Below are 19,772 nucleotides of genomic sequence, written 5' to 3'. Positions count from 1 at the left end.
GGGGGCCATGTAGACCCCTGAAAGCTGAAGAAGATGACGTGATAGTCGTGCAGATTCCCTGAAGAGACAACCGTTAGTGGAGAAAAGTATCCTGGGGCTGAGAGCTGGGAAGAGATTAGAGATAGCTGAGGGCAGTAACCAAAATGGAAGGACCATGTGATACAGTTATGGTCAGAGCAATTCATGGGATCAAACAAACAAACAAAAAAACACCACATCAGTTGTTCCTTTTTTGTTTTGTTTCTCTCCCAACATTTTATTATTAAAAACTTCAAACACAAACTAAAGTTGAAGTGAACATTCACATACCCACCATCTGTATTCCATCATTAACATCTACTGTGCTTGTTTTATCGTGTCTGTTTATCTGTCCATCCCTCTATTCAGCCATCCACCGATCTTAAATTTTGATTTATTTCAGGCACTTACATGCCTTGTCCTAAATGCTTTAGGTGGCAAATCGTTAGCTAGAGTCCTTTATTTGTTTATACTTTTCCCCCCAGGGGGGTATGAAATGTATCAACAATGAAATGTACAGATCTGAAGTGTGTAGCTCCTGAGTTCTAACAAAGGCATATACCTGTAACCCAAACTCCTATCAAGATATATAGTATTAGCATCACTCCCAAAAGTTCTCTCATGCCCCTAGTCAATTCCCACCGCAACCCCCAGAACCAGCCACTATTTTTTTCATCATGAATTAGATTTGCCTTTCCTAGAACTTCTTTTAATGTAATCATATCATGTTAATTCTTTCATATAAGGCTTCTTTCATTTCTTATGGTTTTGGGACTTATCCATACTGTTGTGTATATCAATATTTGTTCTTTTCTGTTCATTATATGCATATACTATGACTTGTTTATTCATTTTCCTATTGATAAATTCTCCTAGGTTCTTTTCAGTTTTTGGCTAGTATGAATGCTATAAACATTTTCTTTTCTTTGTGGATATTTTCTTTTATCTTGACTAAATCCCTAGGACTTCAATTGCTAAGTCATAAATATAAAATGTTACAACTACTTTGGAAAAAATTATCACAATTTCTTGTAAAACTGAACTTTTTCCTACATCGTTGCACCATTGTACATCCCACCAAAAATGGATGAGAGTTCCAGTGGCTCCACATCCTCAATAATATTTGATATTATTATTTTTAAAGAAAATTTAGCCATTGTGTTTGGTATATAGAGGTATCTCATTTTCCTTCCAAAGAATATGACCTAGGTACTGAAGCAGTTGAAGGTATTCTGACAGGTAAGTCATAATGAGTTGACTAGTAGGAACTAGAAAATTTGCCAAAAGCCATTCATCAATCCTATGTGTTCTGATTCCTGAATGAGCCCTCACAACTTCTAACCCAAACCTTTAATTTAAAAGATAAAGACCTAAGGCACACAGTGGGGACAAATGTTGCCCAAGGTAATTCATTAAAATAGTAACAGAGCCAGAGTATCAAGTCTCTGTTCTTGTTATACTAAAGGTGGTAACTCAGTGGCACACATTCTTCCTTTATTCCATGTCAGTGGCTGACATTGCCATGCTGAGCCCAGCTTAACTTCAGCTTCCTTCTCAACACAGGACACTAAACAGCCACTTTTGGCCCATGGGCGTTGATTTTCATCACAGAACCTACTTGTACCTCATTTGTTGTTTAATTAACAAGGCCGTACCCTTGTGCATATCATCACAGAGCCATAAGTATGGAGAAGCATGCTTGGGCTCTGGGGTTTACCCTTAGTTAAGATAAAGATAAAGTACTTTCAGTACTCACTTCTTTCTTTCATTTAGCAAGCAGAGAAGAAAGGGTGTCAGAAAGCTTAGGGCAATATCTCTAATCCTGTCCAACTCCAGCCATCAGCCTGGTCATAAAATAGAGCAATAGAATATTAAAGCCAAGAAATCAAATTATTGTTTCAGAGGCCCAGTTGAAAATTCTGAGCTAGAGAGGAATTTCAGTTTTGCAGGAGGGACGCTGTCTGAAAGCTGCCTCTCTGAGCCTCTGCAGGGTCCAGGTGCACGGGTGTGCTGTGTGAACACTGGCCGATACCAACATTTTAAAAGGGAAACTCTACACATCCCCAACTGGCTACATCATTACTCTATCCTATTGTCGTCCTAACACACAGAGAGGAGAGGGGTCTGCTCATCTGCACTTGTGACATCTCTTCACGAGCTGCCTTAGAGAAGCCTCCTACTAATATGTCTTACCTTGCAAACACCAGATAACTCGAGAGGGCACTGGCTTCAAGATAATCACTGAATAATGACTCTTCAGTCGCAGAATCTGCGTTCTCTTCTCTCCAGTAAGCACCTGCTTCTATCAAGATCCTAATTCCCAAGAAAAAAAATACGCTTATTCTCTTTCTTTATCCTTGACAAGTCCCTGTCTGTTATGATCAAGGAAAGAAAACAGAAAGGGAAAAAAGATTAAAAAGTGAGCACAGATATGCATGTTTATATGTTTTCCAACTTATTTAAATTGTTAGAAATGCCTTGCAATGGAAAACACAGATATGACCAAACAAAGTGTCAATAATATGACCATACATCCAAGTTATATACGGATTCTGCTAGATGTAAGACAATTTGCCAAGGGTGGTTGATACAAAAATAAGTTAGATGTGGTCACTTCTCTGAAAAATCTTACAGCCCGATGGAATACGGGATGAAAATATAAGTGACACGGAATATTAGAGGAAAAGAGAAAAGTGATCGTCTATTCCCAGAGTCACTAGGAATAGATAACAAAAGATGCTTCTACTTTGCCCCAGGAGAAGTGGAATGATGTGCAAAATCCAGGGTGCCCAGTCTTCTCTTCATCTCTCAGAATTAACATTTTACAGTGCATTTCAAGTCTATTAATGCTCTTCCTGGATACTGGATATACAATCACAGTTTCAGAAAGCTGTGCATTTTTTTTTCCTTTTTCAAGTTAGGATCCCTTGGGGATATGCAAATGCTATGCAGATTGGTGACAGTCTGAGATTTACAGGAAAGGAGGGAATCTGATATCCCATAAAGGACTAAATAAGTGTTCCTGCTTCTCTCTTTTAGCCCCTCATCACCTTGGACAGCAGCATTTCCTTCACATTCCTAGCAGAGGGAACCAATACCATCACTGTCCAGGTGGCTGCTGGGAATGCCCTCATCCAGGACACAAAAGATATCGCAGTTCACGGTAAGCCCCGTGATGCCCCTTCCTGCCCAGCCAATCCCCTCCATACAGCATAGCAGCAATCGCTGACTGCTTTGGAAATGCCCCAGGGCATAGGAAAATTAGGTAGGTCCACAAAAGGTGTCCAAACCTACTTCTTACCTTGTTCTTGAATAGATACGGAGGTTGTTAGAGAAGCAGATCACGGACATGCATTTCTTGTCTTCTGTGATGTGTCTGCATCAAAACCTGATGGTCCCATTAGACAGAGATGTATCATAAGTTGAAGGAATGCTGAGCTGGAAAGACTCTCTTAGAAGCATCTAGATCTGATGACCTGCCAAGGTATCTCTCACACACATGTGGCATCCATTCTTTGTTAGGATGGGGACCAGTGATTTCAAAAGCTGGAGGAGTCATGGTCCCTGCTCTTGAAGAACTCACAGCTTAGGTACTGAGATGAACTACACATAACTAATGTGTTTTCTTTGTTGTTTGAGATTCTGATCTTTGGCTGCAAAGGCTGAGACTAAGGCTGAGAATAGAAAGACAGAGCAAGGCGGGAGAGTGGTAAATAGGGCCACCATTCTGTTAGTCCTGGAGAGCCACTCTTAATTATTAAATTTCTTTTAAATCAAATTGTGCTTCTACCACCATCCCACAAACCTCCCACATACCCTAAAAACAGCCACTATACCAGGGTTTTCCAGAAAGTTGTACTGAGTGAGGTGTGTGATCCTCTGACTCAGTCTGTATTTCTTCCACCTCACCCCAGGTGAGTGCCTTTTCCTACAACTCTGCAAACTTGAGGCTCAGCCTCTCTCATCGGGCACCTGGAAGACTTTAAGTAAACATTTTTATTGGAATGTAACTGGGAGTTTGGGGTTATTAGATGCAAACTACTACATTTAGAATGGATAAACAACAGGGTCCTACTGTATAACGCAGGGAACTATATCCAACCTCCTAGGATAAACCATAATGGAAAAGAATATAAAAAAGTATGTATACAACTGAGTCATTTTGCTGTACAGGAGAAATTAACACAACACTGTACATCAACTATACTTCAATTAAAAAAATTCTTTTTAAATACAGAGAAGTGCACAGATCATAAGTGTTTTAGCTTCATGAATTATCACAAAGTGGACACACCTGTGTACCTACCAATCAGATTGAGAAACTGAATGTTACCCACACCCTAGATACAGGGTTTTGACCTGTTTTCTAAGCCCCTGAGGCAGTTTTTCTAGCAGGGTCCATGGAACTAAGGGAAGGATAAGAAAAGGCTTCATTCTAATCTAGCCCATTTATTAATGCTTTACTGTTGCCACTGCCTGATACCACCTGCAGCAGCAAAAGTCCCCTTCTTCTGGAGTTTCACAATTTTCTTGCATTTCAGATAATGTTCATTTACAAGAAGAAGTCCTTAAGATTTTAAAAACAAACAAAAATGGTAGGAGCACAAATTTACTTCCAGTCACCAAATGCCACTTTTTTTTAGAAGCCAAGAGACAGGCTGAAAGGAAGGAACTTGAGATGAGGCCACATGAAAGAACGTGCCCTTTCCCTAAAGCACAGTGATCATGGAGTCCCCTTGCCTATCACACCCTCTCTCAGCCTCACTCACACACGCTCTCTCCTTGCAGAATACTTTCAGTCCCAACTCTTATCATTCTCTCCTAATCTGGATTACCACAATCCTGACATTCCGGAGTGGAGGCAAGATATTGCCAATGTGATCAAGCGGGCTCTGGTGAAAGTAAGTTGGCTTTTTCTTTGCTTAAATGTTTATGAATAAAGAACAAGATGCTGTGGTGCAGAATACGTTTTCATGGATGCAAACCACCATTCCGCAGTTAAGTAAAGATTATTTCTCTGTAAAAAGAGAGAGAGAAAAGAAGAAGGGGGGAAGTGAAGGATGGGAAGGAAAGATGGAGAGATTAGGTGGAGAGAGACAGAGACAGAGAATCAATCCGGTGTTCAAGGATGGGAAATTGACCCCATCTTAATCCTAAATTTTTCTAAGGCAGCAAATTGACCCCTTTAATGAAATGATGGCTGGGCCACTCATTGAGTCTTTACTAATATCATTCATTTAGTTGGCTGTTTGCCCACCAAGGTTTGGGTTTTTTTTTGCTTGTTTGTTTGCTTTTGTTGTTGTTTTTTAACCACTCAGACTTCAAGACTCCCACTGACCATATGTGGCCATCAGAAGGCTGCAGGTCAGGAAACAGAGCATGGCAGCAGACTCTGGGGTTATACAGTTTGCCCGAGGTCATATTTTCCTTAGACAAAGTTGAAAGGGTTTTGTTAACCCTTTGCTCACACCTAGGCACTGGACTATAATAGCGAATAAAACATGGTCAATTCAAATGTAGAGATAAGTCTGATATGCAGCTAGTTCTATGGTAGAGGCATGGCCAGCATTTCAAAAGAGCACAGAGAAAAGTGCGGTTCACTCTGTCCAGGAAAGTTCAGGCTTCGCACACATTTGTGATTCAGTAAATACTTGTGAAATGTTAGAATAGTCTTTGGAGGGGATACTTGAACTCTGTTTTAAAGGGTAAATAGTAGTTAACAGAGAGAGAACGGTGTCTCTCAGGTAGAATGAACAGCGTGTGCAAAGCCAGGCTCCGTGGAAAGCACAGCATATTTGGGACATGACAGTTTAGTGTAGCCGATCTATAGGTTATAAGGGCAGGTGTGAAATGTTGAGCAGGGATGGATTGGTCAGTTTGTAAAGGGTCTGAGAAGCCAAAGGGGGTTTGACATACATCCCGTAGGCTCTGGAAAGTGTTCTTTCTTTATTATATTGGGTTGGCCAAAAAGTTCGTTTGGCTTTTTCCGTCAGATGTTACAGGAAAACCCGAACGAACTTTTCGGCCAACCCAATATAGGTAAAAATTTCTGGCAATAGATTTGTGTTTCAGACACCCATTCTGGTGGCAATACAGAGGATGGGCTCCAGAGGTGGGAAAGTGAATAGTGTAGGGGGAGATTTCACAAAAGATGACCAGTTAAAAGCCTACTGTGATCCTGAAGAGGGACGATTCAAAGGCTACTTAGGCAGTTGAGCAGAGAATTGGTGACTAATAAAATCCAGTGTGGATGAGAGGGAGGGAGAAACTTTCTGATTTTAAGAGTGGGAAGGAGAGGGTTTTCCTTGCCATTGATCAAGATGGTGACTGTGTAGGAGAAACATGCTTTGGGGAACAGTAATCATTTGGTCTTTTATATGAATTTGGAGCACGTGAGAAACAACTGGATGAAGATAAGCAAGAGAGTTGAGTATATGGATTGGGGATCAAGTGAGGTTTCCGTGGGAGGTAGCAATGTGGGAACTGAGGCTGTGGAGCTCTTTAGATCCCCCCACCCCACCCTGAGAGGGAGAGGGGCCAGGGCAGAGATGGATATGCCGATGCTTCCCAAGGCAGAAGAGAAAGATCCAGGGAAGGACGCGGAGAAGGAGCTGCCAGGAAGGAAGAAGCACAAATAAAAGAGAATGGTATGAGAGCGTTCCTGTGGAGAGTTGTCCACAAGAAGAACTTCACCTCACATCTTTTTATAAAGAGATTGTTCCTAGAGAGGGATGAGAATGAAATTGGTCTTGTATGCCTCCGACTGTGAAACATCCAGGATTGTGTGGGATTTTGTACGACTGGAGTTAGGTCCCTGCAAGGTCCCTAACCAAGTGATGCACCCTGAGACCACTCTTCCCTGGGACACAGGGTCACACCAGCCGCAACACTCATAGGCTCATCCCCTTCTCTCAACTGGGTGATTGTCTGACTTCAGTCTGGTCTCTGAGACTTACTACCCCTGGCTGGTTAGGATAAGGCCATCTTGCCTCCCAATAGGAAACTGAGGCATCTGGCAAAGCCTCTTCAGGCTGCACGGGGATGCCTCCCCACTTTGGAGGGCTTTTCAGGCTTCTGACTGCCACTTGCTAGTTCTCTGCGGGTTGGTACTCTCTCTTTCCTGCACCACGTTCCTAGGCGTTAACTCCAATCTCTAGTTCCAAATTAGAATCAGAGCTGAGCTAACGAGAGACAACCCCTCCAGTTCTATTCAATCCAGTGTCTATTCTTTCCTCCAGGTCAGGCATCATTTGGAACAATGAGGTAGCCACAGAGTTCGTCCCCCGCCCCGCTGGAATGTCTGGACAAACATATAATAAGAAGTTATGAGAGAAAAGAATGTAGCAGACAGACATACTCATATGTTACCGTGGACATGATCTAAGTTCCTTTCATGGTAATCTGGAGGTGCTGGGGACGAGAGACTGACACGGAACAGCTCACTGCAGGCGAGATAGTCAGGGTAGACTTCTTGGAGGAGGCAGGTGTTTCAGCCAAGTCACAAACTATATATATCGTATTTGGATCGACAGAAGAAGTTTTGTTCTGGATATAAAGACCTTCCAGAGACACATAGGAAAGAACAGGCCTACTCTTTATTTACATGGGAGAACTCAGAGTTTTGTTTTCTTAAGGAATTTGCCTTCAGACGGAAGCTTACGTTTAGTTTTTATCCAAAAACAATATAATCCTTTTCCTAAACACTCAGGAATAGAAAAATTCATTCACTACTTCAACATCTTAACAGAACTTTTAGTGCTTTGTTTTATTTTTTAGGTATATTTTTGATTTTTATAGAGTCGTAGCCAAAGAAATGTGAGGTAATAGATGAGAATACAGCTGCCCTTAGGTGTTTTTCCACGTTGCCTCTCTGCACTAATGATCATCTTAATGGTAGTATAACCATTATTTACTTAACTTTTTTGAATATTTGAGTCTTTCCCATTTATCTGACATAAATAATGTTCTGAGTGTTTCTTCCTCCATATGGCTTTTCCTATAGTTTGGATCATTTCTTTCGGACAAACACTCCAAGTTACAGTTACTGAATGAAGGGTCTGAATATTTTTATGACCTTCCAGTAAGTCTTTTGAAAACCAAATTGGCAATATGTATCAATTTTTAGTGCTGCCAGCAACAGTTGAGGAAACCTCTTAATTGAAGCCTCACCAGTATTAGCTACTGTAACTTAACAAAAAATCCCGCTTTAGTAAGTGAAAACAAGAGCTTTGCTCTTTTTTTTTTAATTTGCGTTTTCCCATGTTTGTTTACAACTTCTTATTCTTCATTTGCAGCCAGTCTGTTCATGTTTTCGCCGAAGCTCTAGTCCTCTTAGTGCAGAAAAATGGGAAATATGGGAGGAGCTTTTGCCAATATTGCCAGCAAACAGTACTTTGAAAATCATTTGTAGTAGTATTTTAGTTTCAGTACAAATGTATATAAGAGCAGAGGAGGAAGTAAAACTAATAATTCTCTACCTAGCAGTTCGAGGGGAAAACAGAAAAGAAGCCTGGATATATATGGGAAACTGTGCCTTAAATGCTGCATTTCAAAAAATTTATAGTCCGTATCCTTGTTATTGACTTGGGGAAGGCTGGCTCCTCCAGGACCCCATTGTTTGGTCTAAACATCTTTGCAGGTAACCAGCATCCCAGAAGAGCAGATCCTAGTTGCCGTGTTCCCTGGCCTCCCCACTTCCGCAGAGCTCTTCATCCTTCCCCCCAAGAACTTGACAGAGAGGAGGAAAGGCAATGAAGGCGACCTGGAACAAGTAAGTGAAAGAAAACTAACTTGGTCGGAGACTTGCCTCCACCTCATAATCTGAGGGGACACAAAGTATTTCCAGCCAAAAAGTGAGATGAGCCCTTTCCTATGGGTCCATCAGACTGTCACTCTTTGTCTAGCACCCAGGGCTTTGGAGAGCAATCAGCTTTACCTAGAATAAACACAAATGCATAAACACTGGAGCATTCAGCTACACAGGCAAGAAGAGTACCCCTGAAGTCATTCATTCCGACAGTTGCCATTCCTGCAACTTGCTCACGTCTCCCACCCAGTGACTTGCTCTGGGGAAAAGAGATGGGGGAGATGAAGAGAGGAATTTGAGTTTCCCTATCTATTTCTGGGAAAATGTGCTTCCTGTCTTTAAAGATCCTAGTCAATAGAAGTTCTGCTTCTAGGAAGAAAATGAACTGGTTGTAAACATGTGTCTTTGGAAAGAGGTGGATGGCCTCATCTTGCTTTGACTAAGGAAGCAGCATTCCCAAAAGGGCTCGTGATTTACTCTCCTTATCAAATGGCATAGAGTTCTCGTGATCTGCGTACTAGCCTAGAAATGAAGTCAGTGGTGGTCCCATGGTTCTCCTTCTCTTCCTGCCCTTGCTGGGGTCTTAACTGGCCGTGCTTTGCTTTACCCTTCCATGCTCCCGTGATGCTAAGTTAGAAGTAGAAATAAGTGAGACGGAGGCTGCTAAAAATCAGCGCGAATCAAACACATTTGCTCCCATGCGAGTTAGCCATTGTACAGATGTCTTCCGCATCTCTCTGCTACTCACCTGGCCATCCCCGCATCCCCACATCCATCCACAGTCCTCTGCGAGCTGCACAGGTGCCATCGTGGTCAGTTTCTCTGGAAAATGAAGCGGATCCTTTCATTGAAGGGCTGCATATTGAAATTGGCCAGATATAAATTCAGCTTCTCAATGCGTAGATCACTTTTACAAGACCTCTTTACTCTGAAATAGCAAGTGGCATGTGTGAACTATATTTGGAAGCTACAATATCCATCCGTTTAGATAAATAGGTAATTACGGTGATGAATAGCAGCTGTGATATTAAGGCGCGTACAGCGAGATAGGAGTTAGGGACGACAGCCTCAGTCTGCCTCAGCTTGCATGTGGGAATTACACAGTGATTAAGTCAATGTTAAGCGTTCTGAGACTTGCTGGGGAGAAGTAAAGAGGAAGAATTATCCCTAAAAAGGAGGCAGCTTCTCCTTTAATGTTTGCCTCCCATTGTCTCTAAAAGGGAAACAGCAGAGGAGTGGGCTGGGGTGTATGTACCTGCTTTAATCCTGGCAGGGGCTTCTCTCCCTGTGAATATTGCTTGTTCAGGTTAAAGAACTAACGGTTGGTCAGTTGACTTTCTTTCATTGGGACCCACAACAGGTCTCTCTATGGAAAGTTATACAGGCTTAAAAGGCACTGAACTGAGAGTTGAATGGAACCTCTATGTCTGTTGTCAACTCGAATTCACTAGGTGACTGTGGACACGCCTCTCTCTGTTTCACTCTCCTCTCCAGTATAAGCGAATAATACCAGCTGTGTCCTTGGCTTCACAGGGCTCTAGGGGCTGGGAGAGCCAGATGGATAAAAATGTTCCAAAATCCTGTCCTCTGAGTGAACACGGTCATTTTTTGCCTATTGACCCTGGTTTCTTATTCCGTGAGGGAGCACCGTCACATGACGTTTCTTCCCATGCAGCCTCTCTCTCTCTCTCTCTCTCTCTCTCTCTCCCTTTTTTTCCTCCCCAGATTGTAGAGACGCTGTTTAACGCTCTAAACCAAAATTTAGTCCAGTTTGAGCTGAAGCCAGGGATTCAAGTAATTGTGTACGTCACACAGCTGACTTTAGGTGAGTGCCTGTTGGGATTCGTGGTGGTGGTGGTTGGGGGCGGGGGATGAGTATGGTGCTCTGATATCCTGGAGAGAAAAGGGAGGAGATAGTTACCAAACCCTTTTCCATAAATGGCTTTGTGTAGTGATGGCAAAGAAAGTTTAATCACATCTTTCTTGAGGCTTCCTGTTAAGGTGGCGAGAAGACTTTCTTAGAAGTGGCTTTGCTATTGAATTCCTGGATGATCTTGGGGAAAAACCTACAATTTCTTTGGGCTTTGGACTTTACTATGTTTTTTATCTATAACAGTTGGGGTTATATGAGGTAGTCCTCAGGCTCTCTTAATTTCTAGGATTCTCTGATTCAGTGAATCTTGGTTGAAAGACTAGATCAAATAACTTTAAAACTCTCTTTGATTTATAATGTGTAACTCTAAGTAGAAAAAGTGACCAGCTTTAGGTGGTTGATTTGTGAAAGGAATAAAAAAAGGCATGTCCCATTGGGCGTCCACCTCTGGCTCTCTGGGAAAGCCTATGTGCTAAACGTTTCTAATTAATAAAAACTTTTCAGATGAGGAGATTCCAAATGTACCCATCCAGCAGTGTTTTACCACAACAGTATAGAGGAAGAGATTGAAACACTCCATCAGTGTTTAATCTGGAGTTCCCAACGGGCCACCTATAATCACGTTGACAGGCAACTGGGCTGTCTAAGAGACAGAACATTCAAGCCCTATTCCTACTCCCCGTAGCTGTGTACAGTTTACACAAGGAGCAGCAAGTTTCCCCAGGCAGAGCAGATTCCTAAGAAGCTGTATATCAGGGGTACCATTCTCATCATTGAAGCCAAGCTTCCTCTGCCCAGATAGCATGCAGGACAATTGGAGGCTGGATATAAGGATGGAGACCAGCTGGCTTCCTTTCTCCATCAGATACTCCCTCCAGCTAATAGCTTCCAAGTGAGCAAGTCTGTTTTTTCTTCCTAGCTCCACTGGTGGACTCCAGTGCTGGGCACAGCAGCTCAGCCATGCTTATGCTCTTGTCAGTGGTGTTTGTCGGCCTGGCTGTGTTTTTGATCTACAAATTTAAAAGGTATGTGCTACCATCACTCAGTTTTAATCGTGGGTCTAGATTCATGGGAGCTGATTCCTCCTGTAACCGACATTCCTAAACTCATCCCAAACAGGTGATTTTAACTGTCCCTGAAGCTCTGCTTGGCGTTGGCGAAGAACAGGAATGGTTTAGGGTCAGGGAATAAAGGAGCTTAAGAATCTGAACGCTCTCCAGTTTATAATTATGTTGAGTTAGGAAGATGAGGGGTAGCCTATGAAATCAGTTAATTCTCTTCAAGAGAAGTTTGAGGGGTTTTCAAACCTCACCTAAGTTTCTAAAGTAACGTCTCAAATATTTAAGAGATCTTTTTCTACAGCTTACCACCCATTCAGGGTGGTTAAGTGGAGAAAATGCAGCTGAAATCTGGCTATGCATATATGCACACCCACATATTTTCTTATCTTGTATTGCTGATATCCAACATCTGTTTAAATTTGCATGCCAAAATATACAATTTTATACTCCTCCTTATCTTTCCTGTTTCTAGAGGGAAACTGATCAGGAAAACCAAACCCCACAGGTATTCAAAAGTTATTTTTGCAGGCCAGAGGCGGGGTGATGTAATAGGATACTTATTAAAGACAAGAAATTGAAATCAATAATTCTGTACCATTATTTGAATAATGTAATACATCTACCAACAGATATGCTGGTTAAGAGTATGGACTCGAAAATCAGACCCAATTTTAACTTTCAGCATTTGCAACCTTAGGCAATTGAATTTGCCTCTCTAAGCCCTCATTTCCTAATGTGTAAAATGGAAAAACAATAATACTTTGTAGGTTTGCTATATGTTTTCAAGGTAGTGATATCTATATCTAGTACATAATAAAAAATCACAAAAGCTAAGCTGCTATAAATAATATGCGTCCCAAAGGCTTCTCCTCTGTTACAAATTGGCATATAGTAGGGCTCAGACGTATCAGTGGCATAGAAATGTGCTTCATAGGAAGCCTGGGTAAAGTAAAAATATAATTAATTATTGTCAGATGAGTTTTGAAAGTATAACTTGGTCCTGGGAGTTTTTCTAGACGCTGAAGGTAATGCTTTTAGATTTTGGAAGAGATCAGTGGTAAAGGTGCTTCACTCTACCTCCCCCACCCCCAGCCCCCCTCAGCTCTCCTCTAGTGGATTTCTCAGGCTTAAAAACACCAGTTTTACTCAACAGACATCTCAGCATTAGCCAAAACAGCAGGAATTCTTAAACAGTCTCCACTAGAAGGACAGGGTGGGGTTTACCTTTCTGTTCAATTTATAGACCAGTTATGTGAGTTCACATCCTCTTGGATCAAGATGGGTCAACCCACCTGCAATGTTCCCTTTGAAGAAGGGGGAAAAGCCTTCATATCCAATGAGCGAGCAAAGATTCAGTATAGGAACAGTCTGGTCAAAGCAACACCCATTTATGGGTGTACTTCAGTTACACACAAAGCACACTGTTGTTCATTCAAGGATTTGGTTGTGGGGAAGCCTGGTGGTTGCTGGGACTTGAAGATCAATTAACCCAAATGTATCACCTTCTGGCTCCTAGACCTGCATGCTCGCTGAGGACCAGGGCCAATAGAAGTCCTGCAAAGAGGTATTCGTGTCAGGTGTCTCCAAATTAAGACAAGATCTGCCCTGTGACTTAGAAAGTTTTCTGCTCTCTTGTAAATGTTGCTAAACTCCGTAGACAGTCAACTTACTAATGTCGCCATCTCTTAATGTGCAGACTTTAATACTTGAATCTATGCCAGTTAATGGCATCTCTGAATTATTCTACCTCTGTTGTCCCCAAATATCAGCCGACCCTTTTTATGTCCCTGGCAGGGAATCAGGATACAGGAAACAAATACTAGTCAAACTGGATAAACGGTTTGGGTCAATTAAGAGTAACCAATCATCAATTACCTTTTCTTTTCTAATCACCTTTTCTGGAAGTTTTCCTCCCAGTGCCCAAGCCCTTTGGCTGAGGTCCTTTTGGATCTCCCTTTGTTTCTTTGGTCTCCTTTCCCTCCTCACCACCTGGAACTCCAGTGATGGCTATATGGAGGGTGCATAGCTTGCTGACAAGTAAAGGTCAGGTTCTTATCCATGATTCCTAGAGTCTCCTCTGCTTCTTTCATTTCTGTCCAACAGAACTTTCTGCAAAGATGAAAACATTCCATAATCTATACTGTCCAATACAGTAGCCACTGGTATGGTGGAAACACTGAATTTTTAATTTTATTTAACTTCAATTAATTCAAATTTAAATAGCTACAGCTGACTAGTAAACAACTTTGATGGCACAGGCTAGGGAGAGGGTAATTCTGTTTCTGTTTCCAGATCACTGGCCATGCTGTTTTCAAACCCCAAAACTTTCTCTCTGCCATCTCCAGCATTAATTCATTAAGCCATTAATTTATTCAGCAAACATTTATCGAGCACCTGCTGTGTGCCAGGCACTGAAAACAATCTCAATGTCCCAAGTAGTCACTTAATAGAGGAAGAATAGAATTATTTAAAGGAATCTTGGGGATCACGGTAACTCTATTCTCCTTCCTCTGTTAAGTGACCACATTTGATCCTATTCTTGGATAGTGACTTCTATTTTGTGATGTCTTAGTCAATATAATTAAAAATCATTTTGAGATGGCTTTTATTTTCTGAAAACTCTTCCTAACAAGACCTTCTTTCTATACTGTAGGTTTGTTTTTTCTTATTATCCAAGAAAAGTTTTGAAATTTTATATTTCTTCCAGCCTTTTTTTCAGTAAGGCTTTCATCACAGTGCGAAGCCTACCTTGCTTTTTCTAAATTCCTCCCACGGACTTCTAATACTTAATCATAGTTGGAACAAACAAATAAAAACTGAAATTTAGGGCTTCCATGGTGGCACAGTGGTTGAGAGTCCGCCTGCCGATGCAGGGGACACGGGTTCATGACCCGGTCTGGGAAGATCCCACATGCCGTGGAGCGGCTGGGCCCGTGAGCCGTGGCCGCTGAGCCTGTGCATCCGGAGCCTGTGCTCCGCAACGGGAGAGGCCACAACAGTGAGAGGCCCGCGTACCACAAAAAACAAAACAAAACAAAAAAACAAAAAAACCTGAAATTTATATAGGTGACTTGGATTGATCCATCTTACTCCTCTTACTAAAACTTACGTGAATGTATAGCCCAAGACGTGCCTCTAAATCTCATTTCCCACCTTTCTTATCTGCAAAAGCGGGGTTTAGTCTTGACTTATTGTCTCAACGGTCCTACAAGTGGATGTGTTAAGAAATAAAAAGCAATTTGAAAAAAATTTTAAATGCTGCATGTTGTGACATAAAATTCATTCCCTTCCAACCATCTATTAAAAATATTGGAAAAAAATGCCCGTTTTCAGAGATTAAAATAAAGTGAACAGTCTTTATAAGGGCAAATGGATCCAAATCCTCACAGGTATCAATCACTAAAAAAGCAGGAAAGGGGAGGCAGTGACCTCTGGCTACAGCTCTGAAGTACCCAGACTTGTGTGAGCAGGAATGGTTTGACTGCCCCCAGCACCTAATAAATATTACAGTTGATCCCAACGTTCATGAGTAATATGTACTTTTATGATTAGAAGAAATCTAAGTCGTTAGGCTGCCTTTCTATTTAGATAAGAAGAACTTAAGGGCCAGCATGAAATTTTAATTACACACATTTAGAGGAGCCTGCGGTTTGCTGCCTCACATAGAATCTCTTCACTTAAGGTTCTTGTAAATTATAGTAAGCAGGTTTAGACCAGTAGGAGTCAGGAGGACACCTCCCTTAATGTATGGAAAGCAGCCATTAAAAACATGAAAACTGGACATAAATGAAAAGTAGAAACTGTCCATGTTTTAAACATATTTTGGGATCTTTCCTTCCAAATTAGCTATGGAAGACCTTATTAAATGCCTCACATTCTACCTCATTGTGGGGTTGGAGTAGGGAAGGGAATGTAGATGCTTGAAAGTACCACTGGTTGGCACTAGGTCAACAGAGTGATTCTGCACAGAATGTTCTGTTTTGGGGTAGGTGTCAGATGTCTCAAGTTTTAATAACATCTATGCCAGTAATCAGCTTCATGACGTGTCTGGACTTCAGACCAATTTCCCTCATCATTTAATGAGGTAAGAGAGGGCTCTTCTACCTGTAAAATTCTAAGATAAAAGTGTGGTCTTTTTGTTTGAGAACATACTATATGAAAATAGAAAGAGCATAGGCTTTGAGGTCATTTATTCATTTATTTGACAAATACTGAACGTAAACCACATGCCAAGCACTGCGCTAAGTGTAGAGCAGTGAAAATGGAAAACGTAGACCTTGCAGACACGGGGCTTTTTGTGGGAAAGAAAGACAGACAGAAAACAAGTCCACACACATAGCCTATTCCATCACCCTAAACCAACACCCTATTCGTTTCTTTCATAGACACCATCCCATAATTACATATTTATGATGGGAGAGAGTGGGTGGTCAGGAGAGATTGGGTGGAGATTGGGTGGTCAGGAGAGGCCTCTCAGAAGTGACGTGTAAGCCAAATTCTGAAGGACAAGAAGGACACCGTCACGAGAAGAGTAGAAGGAGGTGTGTTACAGAGGGAACAGTTGATTCACCCCTCGTCCCCAAGGTGGGGACAAGTCTGATGTATCAGAATCTTGAAACTCAGAAGTTTGGGTTTCAGACCAGCAGCATCAGTACCAGCTGGGAACTAGGCAGAAATGAAGAATTTCAACTCATCCAGTTCAGGCCTATAGAGTAACAAATGCATTTCAACAAGAACCTGGTGAGGCATAAGCATATTGAAGTTTGAGAAGTGCAGGATTAGAAGAAGTCAAAGGAGGCTACAGAAGCTGGAACACAGTGGGTCAGGAGATGATGGAGATGGGTCAGGAGATGAATACTCCAAGCAGATTTCAGTTTGAACCTACCTGCTCCTTCTACCTCAAGTCTGTATGCCTTGTTCCCAAACCTCCTACCTTTGTGTCTTTGAAGGAAGTTATTTAGCTTCTCTTAATCCTTGCCTTAATCCTTTCCACAATCCTAAAAGAAAGCTATTGTCATTCCTATTGAACTGATGAGGAAACTGACTATGGAAGTATTTAAGATACTTGGCCCATGGCTGGTGTTCTAAAAATGGTAGCAATGGCTATAAGTCTTTTATTTCTTGGCTATTCATAAAGAAAACCAATGTGAATTGACGAAACTGATACAAACTTAGAAAAAGCTGTCTTTTCACTACGATACAACCTCATGAGTCTCAAAGTCCAGCTCCTTTGTAAACGTAATAACTGGTAAATGTTTTAAGGGTTTTAGTGCACACTTGGTCGATAGCATTGCCCTTCTGTTTACACCTGCTGGTTTTGTGCCTCAGAAGAAGGTGCATGTCTCCGGGAGTTCTGTGGCTTACATCTCGCCTGGGCATCTGGGTCTCTCCTTGTATTCATTGGCCTCATGGGGACAGTATCTGGGTGGCCAGCCCCTTTCCCTGACATTGGTCCTGTAAATAGCTTCTTCCTCCACCTTAACACCCAGGATTTCCCAGTTGCCCCAGTCGGGCATGCCCCGTGATCGTAATCTGATTTTGCTCTGCCCCATGTAGGAAAATCCCCTGGATTAACATCTATGCTCAAGTCCAACACGACAAGGAGCAGGAGATGATTGGGTCAGTGAGCCAAAGTGAAAACGCCCCCAAAATCACACTCAGTGACTTCACCGAGCCCGAGGAACTGCTGGACAAAGAGCTGGACACCCGGGTCATAGGTATGTGTGCTGGTGTCACCAGGCTGCTGAGTCCTCTGTCCTCCAGACCCTGAGTCAGCCAGCCCATGTGGCCTGTCCTTCAGGCAGGACTAGTCTGGAGGGCGGGGGAGAAACCAGTTGGCTACAGCGACATAATCATGTTTTAAAGTGTCTGCCACCTCTGACCACCTGAAATTGGCAGAACTTTCTTCTCTTAGAAGTAGATCAAGATCAAAAGTGCTGGAGTCTGAGTGGGAGAGGGATGAGGCCAACTATTACTGTTGGACTTTCTCTTTATTTTTTCTATAAAGCAAAAGCATTATACGTCCCAATGATCACGTGAATAGGAACTCTGCCATCAGATAGCCCTGGATTCATTTTCTTGCTCTACCAATCTTCTAGCTCTGGGATCTCTCTGTGCCTCATCTGTGAAATGGGAATAATAGCATCTGCCTTCTAAGATTGTTGTGATCAGGAAATGACATATATCATTAGCACAGTGTCTGCCACATAATACGTGTTCAGTACCTGTTGGCTATTAGTATTGTGATCAGCAGAGTATAAGATGGCAAGGTATTGCTCCTACCTTGTGTGCTGGGGTGGGAGATGGCAAACGCTAAACATAGGTAAGATAAGCCAGTGAACTGGTAGGATAGACGACCCAGGTGCCCTATTTCATAAGCACACATTAAGGTGGCTTGGTATTTAGCAATAAATAAAGCACAGACCCACGCCCTTGTGACAGGTACATCCTTACCTCCCTCTGTCTTCTCTCCCCTGCAGGAGGCATTGCCACCATTGCAAACAGCGAAAGCACAAAGGAGATCCCCAACTGCACTAGTGTTTAACACCAACAAGCCACGTGGTCAACCATCTTTCTGACTTTTTATTTTTGATGGTTCCTATGACTCTTATTATGGAAAAATGAAAATGTCTTTTTTACCTTTTGTTTACCAAGGGCCCCTTCATAAATAGCAGGCCGATGCTTAGCTTTGGGAGGCGAAGGCATTCGTAACTGATTAAAATGAGACGCAAGGAATGAGTGGCTGTATTTGTGCTAAGGGCAAAGGATGCATCTTCCCATGGCTTTCTTGTTTCATTCTGCCATTGATAGCGCGGGGAATCTTGTTTTCCTTGCGGTCTTTCTTTCTTTTTATTTTTTAAGTTGGGTTGGCTTTCCACTAACCTCCCATCCTCCCCCCGACACAAGCCCAAATCACCAGTACCCGCCTCCTCCCTCCCAGCACGCACCTAAAACGTAAACCATTTCCCAGTTAGGTCTGCAGGAGGAAGGTTGGTGGGGAGTGAGCGTAGCTGCAGGAAGCGTGCACACCTGTCGGAAGAGGCCCTGCCCCGTGCATGTCCATTGCAAGCTGCCGATGGCTTATTGTATATAGTTACAATGTAAGTAGCTCTTTATTTCCTGAGAAATAATTTAATGTTTAGTAAAAAAGAAAACAGAAAAAAGAAAGATGCGTCTGTTGGCTTACGCACCCACCTTCAGAGCTGACCCACCCCCAGGCCTGCTTGACGCTGGGTTCTGGATGCTCTCCAGTTGTCTGTCACACTTAACTCTTGCATCTCTGTGTCCCTGCCATCGCTGGTTTCTATTTCTGTAGATAAAGGGGGGAGGGGGGAGGGCTTCTTCGAAACGCCTAGCAAAGGAAGGACGAGAGAGACATCATAGAACCTGGGTGTTTTTTTTTTTGTCCCATCAGTGATGTGAAAGAAGTTGCCAGAGGAAGCCCACTACAGACTTCAAACTGAAACCCAGATGGGGAAACAAGGCTTCCCCTCCAAAAGGATGAGGTTGAGGATAGCTGTCGGCCTGAGGTTTTCTCTAAAGAAGCCAGGCAGTGGATCTAAAAAGATGACGTTCTGTTTTCCGGTTGGATTCCATGGAATTGAATAATGCTTATGGGGAATTCTCGGGCTCTTCTTACCCCAGAAAAGTCCCTTGGGCACTAGGTTAAGCCCAGTGAGTGCCTCAGCCTGGGAGAAGTTAGAGGTGGGAGGGACCCTGCAAACCCTGCAGTCCCCAGAGGGGTGTAGCCTTTAGCGATCTTAGTCAAAGTTGATTCTCGCAAAGCTCTGCTGCTTGCTCGTCAGCTGTACACAAGTACAGAACCTCCTTGAAGTCAGATGTCTACCTTCAGTTCCCTGAAGGCAGTTCTAGCATCTGGGGCGAGTGACTTTCAAAGCCAGTGTTCTCTTTTCCTGCACCCCAGCCCGTTCACACGGTTCACGTGTCAGTTCTGTTTAGGAGGGTCACTTTAAGCCATGCTGTAAGCATTGTTTGCTTTTCAGGATCAGCCTGA

At 42.5% G+C, this 19,772-nt stretch overlaps 1 protein-coding gene across 1 annotated transcript in view; it reads left to right on the top strand.

Moving 5' to 3' along the window:
* The window catches only part of SORCS3 (sortilin related VPS10 domain containing receptor 3), a 595,228-nt gene extending 575,757 nt beyond the window's left edge, over positions 1–19,471 (top strand). Inside the window, exons 21-27 of the mRNA XM_065894299.1 lie at positions 3,058–3,181; positions 4,807–4,919; positions 8,657–8,788; positions 10,550–10,649; positions 11,617–11,722; positions 17,315–17,475; positions 18,238–19,471. Of these exons, the coding sequence (XP_065750371.1) occupies positions 3,058–3,181; positions 4,807–4,919; positions 8,657–8,788; positions 10,550–10,649; positions 11,617–11,722; positions 17,315–17,475; positions 18,238–18,302 (801 nt within the window). The 3' untranslated portion in view covers positions 18,303–19,471. The remainder of the gene's footprint in view (positions 1–3,057; positions 3,182–4,806; positions 4,920–8,656; positions 8,789–10,549; positions 10,650–11,616; positions 11,723–17,314; positions 17,476–18,237) is intronic.
* The last annotated feature ends 301 nt before the right edge of the window (positions 19,472–19,772 follow it).

The sequence above is a fragment of the Phocoena phocoena genome, chromosome 16 (genome assembly GCF_963924675.1).
Source record: "Phocoena phocoena chromosome 16, mPhoPho1.1, whole genome shotgun sequence".
Classification (NCBI taxonomy): domain Eukaryota; kingdom Metazoa; phylum Chordata; class Mammalia; order Artiodactyla; family Phocoenidae; genus Phocoena; species Phocoena phocoena.
The sequence above is the reverse complement of the archived record's forward strand: the minus strand, read 5'-3'. Positions and strand labels throughout refer to the sequence as shown.